Here is a 17,548-nt window from a genome sequence, read left to right as displayed (position 1 = left end):
GATATTGTCTGTGATTTTGGATATTGTACTATTGTGATTGATTTGGCATTAGTGTTCTTCTAGCTTATTGGTACTCAAATTGAAGTATGTCTTGTAGGCCTACTTGGCCTGAAACAAAAGGGTATTGGAGCAACCCTATTTCCTAGTTCTTAGCTAAAGAAATCGGTATCGGAAAAATCGGTTTTGGCAGGTCAGACCTTCATAAAACCGGTGGATCGGTATCGGCCAAGAATTTTGCAATCGGTCCATCTCTAGTGTGTGCAAACTTTCACCATTTTCCTGACAAATGAACAATGCGAAAATAACTCAAATTTCATATGCATGCAATGATGATTGCTACAGAATGTCTAATGTCAACAAGTCTAATTCATAATGTGACAACTAAAGAGTGATATGCAAGACTGTGTCTGGCAGTGTGCAGCGCATTTAGACGTATAATGTAACGTATACAGTGCACCTGTATATACAATGTACCTACTGTAGAGCATGTAAACTTTTTCCAGTGTTTTGTTTTGAAGGTAAAGGCCAACATGTACTGTTTTAAACATGTACTGGTTTTGAATAGATGACTGTAATACAAGTTTTTAATCATATGCGTGATATTTGTGAAATCCACATGTGCAGTATGTGTGTTTCATAAAGTGTACAATGGGAGGGGGTTCAGGGAGTCCATCCTAAATAGCCTGCACTGGGGCCCGCCGTTAACTATGCTATGCCATTGCCTAGGTTTTCACAAGAGAACAAGAGCTTTTATCCTACAACCTGGAGGAATGGGAAGTAAAATGTCCCATCCCGGAGTATTCCTAATCAGGGACAGCTATTTGTCAGATGACACTGAAGCTTCTCAGAAAAGACAGAAGGCAGCATCAGAATATACTGTAGGTCCAAACTGGCAAGGGAGACAGTGCTGTACAGACCTTCTTCACACCTAACCACACATAGGCAAACAATGTCTATTAAGACTTATTGTATTCTATCACTGGCATTGTTATCATGGGCACAGGCATGTCATCATATTGTAATTGTATTACTATAATTGGTGCACATGCACAACTTTGCCTGCTCTAGATGTAGTGCTGTATGTATCTACACCCTATGTTGCATACGGTACATTACTTTTGTTGTCTAGTAGTAGTCTACACTAGCTAGTAGAGAATGCTAGGCGATGTTGCTGCACTAGACTAGACTAGAGAGACCAAATATGTATGTCCACTCCAGTACCTAGTACTACCTCTACCTATCTTGTGTTGTTAACAGACTGACTGACATTGATGAACTTAAACTTCTTGTATGAACCTCACACTAACAACTTAATGAGGCCTCGCTTATATGATTCTGTTAAGTGTTAATCATGCTTCTACGACTGAAGAACAGAAATGACACTAGTGAATGCCATGGCAGTCCAGTCCGTGCCTGTTTTCATGTTGTTGTTGTTTTTTGCTGACAGTATACCAGCGCACGTTCAGGCTGCATTTTTGAACACGTTGAGCCACCTTGCGTGTAAAGGCAAGCAGAAAGCAATGCTCCTACCACTACCACTACCAGTACCTGGCCCACCTTGTTGGTCAATCATGCTGCAGCCTGCAGCTGAACGCGGCCAAGGACCTTATCGTCTGAAGGTGAGCTATACCATGGCTATACTCAAGTCTCGACTATTTCCTGGAATGCTAATGTGCAGCTATCGCCATGATATGTTGCAATGCAAACTTTTGGGTATTATGAGATGCAACCACATAAGTTAAGAGAGGCCAAACTGAGTATAAAGGGATTGTTTCGGGTGCAGGGGATGAATTGTACCAGTAGCTGGACACAGTGCACAGCAGCACAAGCTAGCTAGCTAGCTGATAAAGACAAGAACCCAACCATAGCCAGGCACGGCAACGTTTCGTTACCTTGCTCGCTTTTCAAATATAGCAAAGTCCCTATATTTATTCTCCTGGCATGTGGGTTTCTACATGGTAATAAACGTGTTCCACATACTCTTGCAGCCAACGCATCACGGTAAATATTAGACGAACAATTGACCCAGATATACACAAAAGTTTTTTAAAGGCTCCAGATAATAGTCGGGTCCAGTCTTAGCAGGGATCGAGTGAAATGGCCCCACATCACTCACTGTCACAGCACTAACTGTACAATCTATCGTAAGTCATGCATTTATGAATTGCAAAAAAACGACATGTTGACCTTACCATTGAGGAGGTAAATGTGCTATATTTAAAAGTAAATGTCTTCACTTGTATCCACACTGTTGAGCTTTGTCTGTTGTTAGGGACCACTATTTTGCAGGAAGTTTTGGTGCTCGCACAACTGCGCAAACGCAAAACGTCCATTGAGAATCCCTCCTTTCGTTAGGCGGAGGGATGAGTCAGTTGCATACCCATATAAATACATGATCAGGTTATAATGCATTAACACATAGATGTTGACCAGGAAGATCTGATTGTTATATTATTATTATTAATATCCTTATAAGTAACTATTAAAGTCAGGTCAAGATTCCAACAAAAAGGTATGATCATGAAAGCTATTGCTTTAAATAATATTATTGGCCTAGCCATAAATTATAACTGCTTTATAAGTGCTTTTACTTTGGAACTTTTTAGAAAACGTCCCAATAAGTAAAAGCACTCTACAAGCAGTTATAATTTATGGATATTATTGGCCTATGCAAATTTAAATTACTATATTGTATGACATTAGATAGTCAGCCGATGATTGATTTGATTGATTGAAGATTGATAGCTAGGAAGTTTTTGTTTAAACATGTAGCATTTTGTATGTATTTCTGTTTATGTTAGTAGGCTACACAGGTAGCCCTGAATACATGACTATCATATGATAGTCATGTATTCAGGGCTAGCTACACAGGGTATGTCTGAACTGTAAAACTATATTTTGGACAATAAGCAGTCTGCTAAAATATGTACATGTGGGCCTAACTTCTACAACAGCTGTCACTGTGTCTCCCTTTTGCCTCCTGTCAAGTCAAATGAATGTCCTGTTCCTTGGTGTCAAATCTCTCACTTTGGTCTTCCTGATCTGAACAGCTGTCTGTCTAGGCCCCTGTGATGTGTGTATTCGACATTGTATGTAAAGCCAATGTGGTCTTGAAGTTAAGGACAGTTACCTGCCTGTCGCACCGTGGAGGGGACAGGGCTCTGCTCATGGGCACTCTGTGCTGCCTGTGACTCTCTGTACAGGCTTATGCTATGCTGGACGCTATTTCTTGGATTATTCTGTTACTGCCTTCTAAAATAAACGCTTGGACATCTACACATCACCGTTCTGGAACCATATTCTTTTAGTTATAGTTAGAGATTTAGAGTGAATTTCCAACTTAACAAAGATTTTATTAGAAGGTTCAGGTTGCATAGGAAAACAGTACAGTTTCATGACAGCAGCCTACTAACAGCTCACTGGTTCAAAAGGAAATCCTCTAGTAAGCTTTGCAGGATCCCTTTACATTGGAAGACAGACGGATAGAATACAGTATCAATAGCAAAAAAAGAAAGAAGCAGTTAAGAGGAAGAGAAAAATAAAAATATTTACAGTGGAAAAGGGGAGGTAAGGAATCGGATGGGCTAAGTCAATTATAGTGGTATAGTACTTTAGGAGAACGAATTAGAGCCTTTTTTTAGAGTCAAATCTGGGTTGAACGTGATTTGTGGAGCTGCCTCTGTTGTAATTGTGGACGTCCTTGACGTTTAGGAAGTATTTTGTCAGGTACATGGTATGGGTATCTTGGTGGTGTAGTGTATCTTGTACACCAGGCCCATTGTAAGATGCTGTACTCTGTCTACCGTGAGCCAAGGTGGGCCCAAGAAGGAAGGCCAAGCAGGACCCTTGACGAAATCCAGTATGCCAAAATCTCCAGACTATATATGCCTAAATAGCAGGAGAACAAGTGTGAATGTAAATATTATTAGATATTACCAGTAAAACGCTCTAAGGGCAAGAAGCAGGCGCGTGCACACATCCGCCTGGGTGAAATGTGGCCATATTTTCCCAAATATGGAGATGACTGACGTCTCACATCATTGATGTCATAGACCACATGAGACTGACAAAACACGCAATATGTTCATATATGGGCATTCCCAGATATGGTCTTAATATTGATGACATCAGGGATCTCCATATACAGTATGAGCATAAAAGGGACAAGGACGGAAATTACCGTATTTTCCGGACTATAAGGCGCACCGGACTATAAGGCGCACTGTCAATGAATGGTCTATTTTCGAACTGTTTTCATATATAAGGCGCATCGGACTATAAGGCGCACATAATAGATACTACCGTTGCGTTATGCATCCAACAGATGGAGCTGTGCTAAAGGGAATGTCAATGTCAATGAATGATCCATATATAAGGCGCACTGGACTATAAGGCACACTGTCGTTTTTTGAGAAAAAGGCTTTTAAGTGCGCCTTATAGTCCGGAAAATACGGTAATTTGCATGTGACTCTCGTTGCGGTTGGTTGTTAACGTGGGAAAAAAGATGGCCAAAATGTTGGTTTCGATAAAAAAAAAACAGTCTGAAAACTGGGCAGGGCATAAAACAGATTGGTATTTTACTCTGAAAATTGCCTCTTGCACTGGCATCAAACAGACCAGGAAATGAGGAAGTAACCTGATTGATTGGTTGAAGTTTGCATTAGGAAAAGGTACATGGTACAGTTCACTGGTACAAGGTCAACTAAAAGGATAAACACCTCCAGGCTTGTTTCAATTGGGGTCCTTTTTTCTAACTCATACAACATTGAATGACAGACAAATAAAACACAGTACTATAAAGAAAATATCATCCAAGAAAAGTCGGCCTGCTTGTAAGTCACTTTTCAGAGCATTTTTGTGGCATAGCAAGAGAACAAATTTAACCCATTGTTTGAGCCAGATCTGGGTTGGATGTGATCTGTGGAGCTGCCTCTGGTGTTGTAAATGTGAACATCCTTGACGTTTTGGAAGTATTTTGTCTGCTAAATGGGTATCTTAGTGGTGTAGTGCAGGGGTTCCCAAACTATTTGGGCTCAGGGCACCCCTATAAATATATTTTTCATCCGAGGTACGCCTACATTATATTATAATATTACCTACATGACATTCATAATTTTCACTCCCAGTACCTTATATTCATGGCATATTTTAGAGATTATGTCGCAAGGAAAACATTGAGATAATTACCATGTTGGTCAAAACTTACTGAAAATAACTCTGTACTTTCAAGTTTAAAATGATACCAAATATTTGTTTAAGTGTTCAAATAAATTCAAAATATTATCAAATGATCTCGTAGCACCCCTTGACTGCCGTCGCGGCACCCTGTCACCCACTTAGAAAACCCCCGGTGTAGTGTATCTTGTACACCAGGCCAATTGCAAGATGCTGTATGTACTCTGTCAGCTACCGTGGCGTGAGCTACCCCACACTTAAAAATCAGTAGTAAGGTGAGCCGGAGATGGAAGACGCCTAATCAGTTTGTTTTGGGCTGTTTGCAGCCTTGTTTTTGTTGTCATTGATCCAGGTGCAAATCTTTTCAAGTTCAGAGCTAAGAGCCTTTTCAACCTCCAGTTTGTTGGACCTTCCTACCGGTCCAGGCGCATGCCACATAGGCTCATTGTAGCCTGTCAGCGTGTTGCTGGTTCGAGTCCCGATTCCGTCCAACTTTCTGCGTGTCACTCCCCATCTCTCTCCCCATTTCCTGTCAGTCTACTGTCCTATCAATAAAAAAAATTACATGGTGGCACAGCCACAGTCGGTAGCATTGTCGCCTCACAGGCTAGAAGATCCTGGGTTTGATTCCCGCTGGGGACGCTGTGTTCTTTCCTCTGCGTCATCAGTGCCCATACCCTAGGTGGGTGGGGTTGGCAAAAGGGCCTTTCTGTGTGGAGTATGCATGTTCTCCCCGTGTCTCCTGGGGTAGGTACTAGGGGTGTGACGATATAGTAACTGCATAGAAAATTTGATTTTAATTTGCAACGATCTACTACATCGATATGCAAACAGCAAAATATTGTATCGTTTGGTTTTGTATCGTTTACAATGCAGATAATTGGTATCAAATTGTTTTGCAATGCAAATAATTGATTGTATGGAAACTAAGTATTTGTGAAGATTAATGTTTTGTGTTCTTTTGAACACAATTGTTCTAGATATTTCAAATACCCTACCAATGATCAACAAGCTCACCCCAGTAGCCAGTACGTGTCACATCGCTACACATTGTGAGCTTGTAGCTATTTTCAAATAGCCAAATTACGGTATAAAATTTAAATGGTTAAACCCTTCCTCATTTTGCTATGGACAATGACATTCCCCCTAAGGACCCCACTTTTAGAACCACTGGTGTGTGCTATTTCATACCGTTGGGTTAGGGAACGGGTTAGCAAATCCCTGAAAATGCTTTAGTTTTCTAGATACCCGCCGACCCCTACCCAAGACAGGACACAGGCACAACCATGTTTTTGTCCAGAACTTTAATTATTAATTAGTTTATTTGGTTGATGTTTGGATCCTAAAACCAAATCGAGGCTTCTTCCAAAAGGGACAGTGTCACATGTTTCTCTGGAAATAATGATCAGAATGTCAAGACTGGACTGGATGTTCATGACGTATAAATAAAGCAAACATACAACACAATAAAGAAAATATTTCATTAATACCACTTTCCATCTTTGAAATGTGTACACTTAAACACACATGAACAGAATTTCTATATCTGTACATACGTATATAATATAAAACTAGTATAGCAGATTCTCTCATGGTTGCCATAAAACAGCAATCACTTTACTCAAAATAAATGGTATTGATGAATGTGCTATCATTACTGCAGGCCTGTTATTGCTGGTTAGACTGTATATCGCATTCTCTGGATTTATGAACATATTTCAGCAAGTCTGCAAACAGCAGATATATTGACATATCTGACTGTATCTGGTATGAAATATGAGCAAATTGGAAGAAGTTTAAACATACAAAAATAAGACCCATGCACAGGCTACATTTCTGAACAGGTGTATGCACTTAATGGGAGTTAAGAATCTGTAAATATATAAGATTTGATACAAGGTCATGAAGGTCTGTGAAGTGTGAATGGCTGTGGTTACTAGAGCAGGGAAAACCATTTAGTTGAAACTAAATGCATTTTCTATACAGTACAGCTTTGTTTTTCAGAGATAGCAAACTGGTCAGAATAAATGTTTGGTTGAGTATAGTAGTCATTGTTTGGTCCGTTCGATAATTATCACTAGTAATATAGAACTGAACTGCCATATCCTTTTTTACTTTTTAATTTGTTCTACAGGAATTAGAGTTGTGAGATTTACATAATTTCATTATCTTGACCCTTATTCCCTCAAGTGCAATTGGACATGGAAAGTTTACATGGAAATAACAATAAATGCAAAGTGAATCTCGACACAAATAACTATCTTTCATATGCAGACATTGTGAAGACATTGGGGCAAATCCCATGTTCTGAAATCTTTTCATCTTACGTTTTGATAAAGCTGGTTCTTGCCAAGCTACAGTCCACACTTTAGTACCACAGGCACTTCTCTTAAAGTGTCTTCATCAATAATTTCTGAGGTCCAAAGCCATCACAGAGCAATGTCCCTTGAGTACAAAAGTGCATTTCCAAACTTGGCACACCCTTATCAGTCGTGGGGTTGGAGGTGGAAAAGTAAGCCATTGGTGTTGAGAGATGACAGTCCTGCGCCATCTCCCCACTTAATGCTCACAATCTTTCAAGAAGAATCTGTCAAGTCATTGAGATCCTGTCAACAGGCCATGTATGACACCCCTCCATCGTGCTCCCCATACTGTATAAACAAACCAAGGCAGTGTTTGTCCTCCTGAGTTCCAAGAGCCTTTTCCATTTACTTGTGCGTATGCTGTCCTCTTCTGCCATCTGCTGGCCGATATTATAAATGCATGTACATCCCCAGGTCTACTCTGTATAGTCCTGTGTTGAGGGAATTCCCCATGCTGCTACAGTCAGAAATAGAGAATGTGTCAGAGGCCTGGTCCAACCGAAAGTAGTCACATGAAGTAGAGCTCAGCAGGAGGTCCATATGAAAAGCCTGGGAAAGCTCCAGCAGCCTCCTTGACACTGTTGGTAATAAACAGGCAATCTGTGTTGCATAGAGATGACGTCACAGGGAGGAGGGTGAACTCGGGGTCAAAGTGTTTGAGGTCGGTAGGGCCAGACTGTGAAGCCAACAAGGATGACACATTAGAGACATGCATTGAAATGAAAACAATCCATCGTTAAAGATGCAGTGGCATGATTTTTCCCCCCTAAAACATGATTATCAGGTATTATGATTATACTAGGAGGAGGATTTTTTGTCATGGTGGGTGGTGACCCAGCTGAAGTTAGCCACACCCACAGTGTTGGGTGAATGGTAAAAGGGGAGGGGATGATTATATGATGTCATTATATCATCTTTTGGATCTGCAATTTTGACCCACAAGGTGTCAGCCTCCAGGAAGAAACCCCAAATACAAAGGGAATACATAATTGCTCATAAACAACCACACCAGGGGGTCTAATGAAGTCAACCTCCTAGACACATGAAAACCAGAAAAAGTACAAAACTATGGCACCGCCTCTTTAAGTGTTCTCATGTAGTATTTCATTTTGATATGTAAACTTACCACCGAGGGGGCAAATGGAGGTGTGATGTTCCTCGCCATGAGGTCGTCCCAGTTAATGGGGGAGAAGAAGGAATGGAACTTGAGCTCCAGCTGTCGGACGACAAGAGAACGTAAGACCAGTATAAAACCGCTTGCTTGAACCTTTAAGGGTCATCATGATCACCTTTTTTATAAGATCGCGTTTAGATCATCTGATATTAAATCTGAGCACTAACAATGTGTGCAGACATAAGTCTTCCTAGATTTACATCATCACTAGCAAGTGGTAGCAAGGTGCAGCTGAGTAGACTTACAAAATCCTCATGCGCGCCCAGCCTCTTGGTACGGTCCTTCTGCAAGAGCCCCTCCAAGATTTCCCTGCCTGCGTTGGACACATTGGGCTTGAGCACTGGAGCCTTGTGCAGGATATTATTGTACATCTCGGAAGTATTGCGGCTGTAGAATGGGGGCTGTTTGGGGAGAAACAACATTTTGTTTAGAATTCTATTGGTGAATGAAAACACGTTACAAAAGATGGCTGTTGGGGAAAAAACCTACTAGTGTAGCTCAGGAAATGAAAAATAAAATAATCGTTCTTGTTAATCATTTTCATTGGTTAAATATGTATAAACCCACAGGCAGACTTAACCACTTTCAACCTGACTCAATTTTGGGCAAGTCATTATTCATCATATAAGGTGAGAAAAAAAATCAACATTTGTCAAAAATATTTAAAAAAGAAATAGACGATCTATGAGCTCACTGCGCGTCACATCGTGATGTGTTGTGAGCTTGTAGATCGTCTATTTTTTGCTAATTTTGCATAATTTGAGCTTTGTATTCATTTTATGAAAAAACTTAAATGGGTTTCTCTCCGATAGCGACGATACGGCAAAACAAATTCATAGGGCATTGCATTAAGTGATTTCACTCACCAGTCCATAGAGCATCTCATAGAGCACACATCCCAGGCACCACCAGTCAACAGTGCGGTCATAAGCCTGCTTCTGGAGAACCTCAGGAGCCAAGTACTGTGAACAACAAGAAAGAAGAAAAAAATCAACCATGGTCCAAACCTTATCATTAATCATCCCATCCCATCTACTAATTGACATACAGATATCTCCAAGTATGGGCATAAATGCACACAGGCAAACAGATGGTCAAAACGGTAGGCCCGTCACCGACTCACCGACTAGACTCTCGGCCGCTCTTTTCGTTATTTGTAATTCCTGAAATATGTTTCAAAGGTGTAAAAAATGCAAGTATATTTCTGTTTTGTACCTCAGGGGTTCCACAGAAGGTCGTTGTGGTGTCGTTGGGTTCCAGGCCCTCTTTACAGAGACCAAAGTCTGTCAGAACGATATGGCCCTCTGCGTCCAGCAGGATGTTCTCAGGCTTGAGATCCCTGTAAAGTAAAAAATAATATTGATCACCACAGCTTATCTGAACAAGTTATATCAAAGAACAAATTATATCACAGTGTTTACTCCAAAATCATCAAAATCGTTTCTGCTCCAACTCCTCTATTTAGCTCTGTGTGTAAATGCCCACTAGGGGGTGCTGTAGACTGTTCATAGTACCCATACCTGTAAACGATATGCAGGGAGTGGAGGTAGCCAAGTGCACTGGCAATTTCAGCAGCATAGAATCTTGCTCTACCCTCAAGGAAGACCCTTTCCCTCTGAAGATGGTAGAAGAGCTAAGGGAACGTGGAAAGTGTGTTATAAAATCTATATGACATTTTGTTATTCTGACAGTTCTGTGCGTAACACTGAAGGGTTAAGAGTTTTGGCTTACTTCTCCGCCATTGACATAGTCAAGAACAAAGTAGAGCTTCTCTGTTGTCTGGAAGGAGTAGTGCAGCCCCACCAGGAATGGATGTTTGATATTCTTCATTAGCACGCTTCGCTCTGCCATGATATGCTTTTGCTGAAAGAAGGTCGAGGTGGGTACAGAGATGAGAATATATCCTTCGCAATGAAATCAACAGTGTCACTGTGGCTCTCTTTCACCACTTTCAACCTGGCATCCCTATTCTGGACACATCATTCTAGGCAAAAAAGAAATTCAACTTTTCAAGCTCAACATATCTGTGACCTATTGTGAGCTTGTGGGCTATTTTTGGCAATTGTCATATGACAAAGTATATAGGGCTTAAGTGGTTAAGATTGGTTCAGGGTGTGAAGAAAATGGGTTTGTTGCAGATGCAGGCTAATGTATATATATTTTTTAATTATTCTAAACTTTATCCCACTTTTTTGTAAACCATTTATGACCCAGTGTCAATTATCTAATGTAATCCTGGGCGCTACAGTCCCTCTGCCAACTGACCTCTTTCTTTTTCATGATGATTTTCTTCTGGAGGACTTTGATGGCATAGTACTCTCCAGTTTCCTTGTGTCTAGCCAACAGAACCTGTAACCAGGTAGACAATGACATCAGCTTTGGCACCAAATAAACTGTGAGAGATTTCATGAACAGCTGGTGAGCAGATGAAAAGTTACATAATCAGACAGATGCTCACCTTTCCAAAGCTGCCTTTGCCAATGATTCTGAGGTAGTCAAAATCACAGGGTTTGATCCTGATGGACAGGAAAAGACCAAACATTAGGATTACACTGGTCGAGACAGAGTACACTGGTCGACACACAAATTCACACACACTGTAAAAAGGATTTGACCACTTACTGAGTCTCCTCAGCCAGTGAGGTTCTTGAGGGCCTTGAATTCAGACACATCTGAAAAACATGAATACAAAAATTCCAGTGCTCTATAACGAAATATATAGCAATTATCTTATCAAGTTCAGTTACTGTGCATATTATGCTCACCGGGTTGTGAGGACCTTCATCTTCCCCCAGGTCTTCATTTAGATTCTCGTCAATTTTCAGAAAGTTCGATACTTCAGCACTGGGGAAAAGGAGAGTTTAGGTTATTTGCTTTTACCCCTATTGCTATCATATGTGTCAACTGGCCACATATAAAGATGTATTTTATAAAGATGTATTTTAGCACTATATGTATGTTTTTGGCACTAAATGATCCAACATGGATGTGTTTATTTGGTTTGCAATAGGTCACACGGAAATCACAAGTTTTGCTCTTGTGTAATGGAAACATGATGTTCAATGGCCTACAGACTAAAGGCCTGTCCAACTTTGACCGAAATGTTCGGTGAGTTGGACTTTACAACGTGCACATTTCCGAACTCTTATTCGGTCTAATGCTTTTCAGAAGTCTCGAGTGACGTCAGCAGAATAGGACTTGTCTACACAGTACACACAACTACTGTGGTCTTTTCTAAGCATCTAGTGGACATAGGCGATGCTCACAAGTTTAGCTCTTGTGTAATGGCAACATGATGTTCAATGGCCTACAGACCTAATCTGTAGGCCTACATACTGTATATAGACCAGGGACAGGACAGGTCAGGACAGGTCAGGTCACAGACTTGATGGTATAAGACCTTACCTAACCTGTCTGAGACTGCTAAAGCTGCTGACCCTAAACAAGCAGTAGGACTTATACAATACTGTAGTAGGCTATCTTCTAAGCATCTAGATCCTACATTGTGGACATAGCAGGGGGCTATGCTGTGTTAGGGTAATTTTCCACTGTACCGGACAACACCAACTTGTAATGCAGGGTTGTTCACTATGATGTGTGGGTCAACCCATATCACGCAATAATTGAATTACCGGTTTATCCCCGTCCAGGGAACAGAAGGGATTTATTACTGAGATGATTAGGCGCTGTAAAAGGTCAGGGCGGGAGGAGCGCGCTTCACATGAAAGAACTATTCTTACACCTGCCTATTGGCTTCTTGCCTGTACACATTAGACTACTCGTCATGGAATGTTCTGCCAAAACCAAATGGCTGAGTGGATTTGCCTGCCAGTGGGCATTATTATTTATATTATTTTACAACATTTATTTATGCTTCAAAAGAACAACTGTGTCGTGTTTAAGATCTCATCTGTAGACTCACTGTTGGCAGATGTGTGGCGTTGATACCAGCCTCTGAATGAAGTCGTTCAGTCCGATTTTTCTCTCCTTGATGAAAGCTGTGAGTGGAGAAAGGCAGACATAGGCTACACGTCAATGGAGAGCATTATAATAACGGCCAAAACGTCACACAGTCACACACTGCGTCCCATTCAAGTCCAGTGTGAAGAATGAGATATAATAATAGCCCTAGGATTGGAATGATGCAAAAATTGTCACTAGGAAATACGATTTTATATGTGTTGGGTTGTTGTGCTATTTTGTGTTTTTTAAATTCAAAATGCCGTATTTCAGGCCATGGTAGCCTATCCTATATTTTCGGGATGCGCAATTACGCTGCAGGCTTCAAGGCTTGCGTTACGCAACCAAACGATCACGATTGTGGCAACTACAGCCGCGATGGATACTCAACCAGAATACATAGTTCTACCAGAATACAAATCAACATTTATTTTAGTTAATAAAGCTAATACATTTAGAGTTTAGACTTTAGACGTTATCGAACTGACATTCAAGAAAGCGCGCCTGGTGTCAGTTGCATGGATAATAAAGAATAGCCTAACCTAATTTTTTTAAACCTAGGCTAGGCCTACAGTTTCATAATGGACCACAGAAACAGAATAACCTATAGTTTACGTCCGACAACAAACACATTCTGACCCATCAAGTCGAAGAAACAATAAGACTAAATGTCATGCTCACCGGTGAGAACGGATACAATTCCTCTCATTTTGCAGTAAGTCAAATCACAATCACATCCAGCCTCAGTAACTGCCATGATGACCGAAAAATATAATCCACCTCAAAGGAAAAACTAATTTCCTACTAAAAAAAAATAACTCCTGGGAAATGAAATGGGCCACTATCGTTGTTCATTCAGTCTAATTGGCCCACTTCGCTCCTGTGGGGCACTACAGTTCTAAATGCTGCCCACTGCGCGACAAGCACTCGGTTATTATACGGGACACGTGGTATCGTTCGGAGGCGAAACACTACTGACATCACTCGTGTAACCAGGGCAACTGCCGGAGATGTGATGTCACGGGATTCCGCAGCTCTCTAGTTTGACTGCAGGAGGCGGGGGAATGACGAAGAGCGCTCACCGCATAGGTCCCCCCCTATGGTCCCCCCTCCTTTTACTTTACTTTACTTTATTTGTTTATTTAGACGGGACAATGCATATTAATGAACACTACATGAAAGCAATGTAAATAAGCCGGAATTAGCAAGAATGCTAAATTTCATCCGTAGTCCCCACATGAAGACAAAACAATACATACCAACAAACAGTAACCCTACATTAGGAGAGGGCGCCTAAGAACATACATACAAATACTATTTTTCCTCAACCAAGAGAAAACAACAAAAACAACACATATTACTAACACTAACAGTACCCTACATTAGGAAAGAAAAGTTTAAAAATATACGTACATGACATGGGCTGTACTCTTAAAACTATACATGGTCACAGGTTTGATTGTCAACTAACCATTTTTTTAGATTGAACTTGAAGGATGGAAATGACAAACAGTCTCTTATTGTTAGAGGTAGGTCATTCCAGATTGAACATCCCTGCACTGAAAGGGTGTTTTTTCCAAAAGCGGTTACCCGGTACGGTACTTCGCAATCCCCTCTAGTGATTGCTCTAGTATTGAGTCCTCTATCGGGCTTCCTTTTTATGAATTCCTTTAGGGGAGGTGGGCATAGACCATTTAGGGTCTTATATATGATACTGACCTGTTTAAATACCTTAAAATTAGCGAAACTCAAAAAACGGTACCTCTGAAGAATATTACAATGGTGATATGAGCGGGGTTTCCTATCGAATACCTTAAGCGCACTCTTATATAGCTGTTCAATGGGTTTGAGAATCGTTATACCTGTGCAAGACCAGTTTGTGAAACAGTACTCAATGTGTGATTGGATCATGCATTGGAGATAAGATTTAGCAGCACTAACTGCCAAACAAGGTCTCCTCCCTGTCTCTCCATGGAAAGATACTGTAATAATCTTCTCACAATCACTACTCTAGTAAAACAATATATGATTTTTGAAAGGGGACATAATGGCAGGTACCCCATAGTCTAGATCACTGGTTCCCAAACACTGGGTCGAGACCCATTTGTGGGTCGCGGACCCATTTTTATGGGTCCATTCATTTTTGGTTTCCTACATTTTGTTTTAAATTATTATTAGGCTTATTATTATTCTTTTTTTTTCATGAATTAAATAGAAATTCAATACATTTTGTTCATTAATTTCATGAACAATTAAAATAAAAAACAAAGAAATTCCATGAATTAGAAAACAAATGCACCGCCTTATGAGCTTGTAAATCGTCTATTTCACTAGTTTAGGTCCAAGGGCAAACGTCTAATCTCTCTTTTGGGTCTTGAGCTAAAAACCTTGGGAACCACTACTGCCATAGATGATCTCTCAAATGTAGAATGTATGTATCTTTAATCTTTAGGTCTATTTGATGAAGATGAGGGCAAATATGTTTTATGACTAACATGGTGTCCCACCTTTTGGGCATGTCATTTTATAGGCATATATGATTCAATTTAAAATAAAGCGTGCAGTCGTGCATACAAGCGCTTCAACTCCATGCAATTTTTGCATTTTCCCCATGCATAATAATAAAGAAAATCCCTCTTTGTCCTCTGCATTGCATGATGTAACTCACAGGAGTTCAATCTGCTCACATGGCTTGAGAGGGCCATAAGAAGATAAGGTCATAGAAGTAGCATGCAAGTGAAATTATATAAATGCAATGAAATCATAGCCTATAAATGACATCATGCTCCTTTAAGCCCATGCCCATGGCATTAACTGACCAGTTGCCGCAGATGTGGTCCACTGACCTCGAAGATTATATAACTGTGACATTATAACATGGCATATATACAGTACAGCATACACAGTAAACTCCTCAGTGTTAATTTAACTCTGATGACGTACAAATGTAGCCAAATGCCATTTGTGAACTCTCAGAGTTACAAAAACACTGCACATTTTATTGTGTTCTGTGTTGCATAAGAGAGACAATCACTAAGGAAACTTTCCTGCTGTACTTTCTTGTACTGCATGTGGCTTCATCCTTATAGTAAACAGTAAGTCTGAAGTGTCGCTGTGTTTGACTTAACCAGCAACACCTGAAAAGCGACCTAAGGGCAAACCATGGTTTGCCTTCTCATGTGGCATGTGACAGTCATGCATGTTTTAAAGGAAGCAACTCAATACTAGTAATTTTGACCGGTAGTTCTTGTTTTGGCAAAGAGGAACTGAAGGATTCTTTTGTTTGCTGCATGGCCAAACAGCGTGAGCTCACTGATATGGAGCCAGTGGCTCACAATGTCGAGAATTGGTGTGACACCTGGACATACAATCCTAGTCCAGAATTATTTACACAGATACTGTATATCCAGTTCAACGACACCGACTCCTCATATACTTTGTCATATAGCTTATTCTCCAACCCCAGTTGCATTAAAAGCTTTACGTCTCATTTGTCTCATGAGTATGACATAACCTTTACTTCAACAATACTGGAAATAATTAGGGACGTTCCGCGGAACAGTACTATTTACATAGTTCCACTTCCACCTATAGGTTCACAATTTGTTTGTATGCCTATTGCCTTGCCTGTTTGAGTGTGAAATAGAAAGTCAGTTACCGCTATGCTCCAGTGCTACTTCTCTAAAAGAATAATATTATTATATGCTATCACATTAATAATATTAACTAATATTATAATATTATATAATATTATTAATATAATTATAAGTCAGTACCAGCTTCTGGATTCATTACTGAATATATCCTGAATTTTTAATTGATAAAAACAAAACTGAAATGAGCTTTAACAAACTGAAACTAACACAGTGACAGATGCCCCTTCCCTATCTAAAAGACACGTCACTCTGTGAAATTGTGTTATTGATGCCAAGTGGGCAGGTGGTACAGGCGGGCCTTCCGTTTGTAAAGACTGCCCATGTGTGTGTGTCACCAGGAACCATGCCATGAAAGCCAATAAAAGCCTCTAAATTTGACAGGGAGCCATCTATTATCATTCACGCTTACTACAGTGTGTTGCCTTGGCTACAAGTAGGGCTGTCGCCTGGCTGGTGTGGGGACTGGGAGATGGAGGTTGATATTTGCATAAAAGGCGAGGCTGTGCCTAGACCCAATTGCCAGAGGGTCAATGGATGAGTCACGCAGGCAAGCAGGTCCTGGGTGACCACCGACCTACTGTACCTTTGGAGGGGCTTTATGGAATGAGTCTGGATTTTTCTAGCTAAAGTGTACACGCTTTTCTTATATTGACTGCTGGGTTAGCCTTGATTTCCCTCCGACACAGTGGACAGTGGACCCTAACCAGACTGTGGTGTTAGGTAATAGATCTGCGGTAAAGTCCCAAGAGTCTTTCACTTGTTTGACCTAATACATGAATTCGTCCATCATCCAAGCTTTCTGTTTTGACCTGTGCCCTACAGTATGTCTATGCAGGAGCGTGTCGATATTGCAACATAACATTTGTTCGACGTTCCATTTGTTCGATGCGGGTGAATGTTACCCTGGTGAATTGCTAATCTGCCGACGCTGGTGAATGCTAACATGGTGAATGCTAACCTGGTGAATGTTAACCACTATGCCTACACCTAACCCAAACCATTACCCTAACCTCAGTAAAACTATGCCTAAACCTAACCCTAACCCTTAGTCAAAATAATGACACGTACAAATAGCGAGAATTGCCCTGTCTATGCATGTGCCAGTGCCTTTTTCTGAGCCAGCCATGTTCACACCCTCGGTGCAGAGCCATATTGTTTATTGTTTATTGAATGGATCCCCATTAGCTGAAGGCAAAGCAACAGCTAGTCTTCATATAACA

General features: G+C 40.6%; 2 protein-coding genes across 4 annotated transcripts in view; both read right to left on the bottom strand.

Moving 5' to 3' along the window:
* eya3 (EYA transcriptional coactivator and phosphatase 3) overlaps nt 1-2,313 on the bottom strand; it is a 65,504-nt gene extending 63,191 nt beyond the window's left edge. For both annotated transcript variants that reach the window (XM_080734377.1, XM_080734378.1), the window contains exon 1: nt 2,193-2,313. The gene's annotated coding sequence lies outside the window, so the exon portion shown is untranslated. The remainder of the gene's footprint in view (nt 1-2,192) is intronic.
* Nucleotides 2,314-8,046: 5,733 nt separating this feature from the next.
* LOC308292536 (serine/threonine-protein kinase Sgk1) lies at nt 8,047-13,429 on the bottom strand (the record flags this gene model as incomplete). 2 transcript variants are annotated; one of them, XM_080734898.1, is made up of 13 exons in its annotated part: nt 8,047-8,214; nt 8,665-8,754; nt 8,958-9,113; nt 9,579-9,674; nt 9,928-10,051; nt 10,233-10,345; nt 10,444-10,575; nt 10,978-11,061; nt 11,171-11,228; nt 11,335-11,384; nt 11,478-11,556; nt 12,635-12,710; nt 13,354-13,429. In XM_080734898.1, the coding sequence occupies 13 exons, from the start codon at nt 13,427-13,429 to the stop codon at nt 8,047-8,049; spliced, it is 1,302 nt and encodes a 433-aa protein (XP_080591024.1). The 2 variants fall into 2 exon arrangements, with proteins under 2 accessions (XP_080591024.1, XP_080591025.1); XM_080734899.1 differs by having other exon boundaries at nt 11,493-11,556.
* Between the last annotated feature and the right edge of the window lie 4,119 nt (nt 13,430-17,548).

This window comes from Nannobrachium achirus, assembly GCF_963921795.1.
Source record: "Nannobrachium achirus genome assembly, chromosome: 10".
Taxonomy (NCBI): domain Eukaryota; kingdom Metazoa; phylum Chordata; class Actinopteri; order Myctophiformes; family Myctophidae; genus Nannobrachium; species Nannobrachium achirus.
The sequence above is the reverse complement of the archived record's forward strand: the minus strand, read 5'-3'. Positions and strand labels throughout refer to the sequence as shown.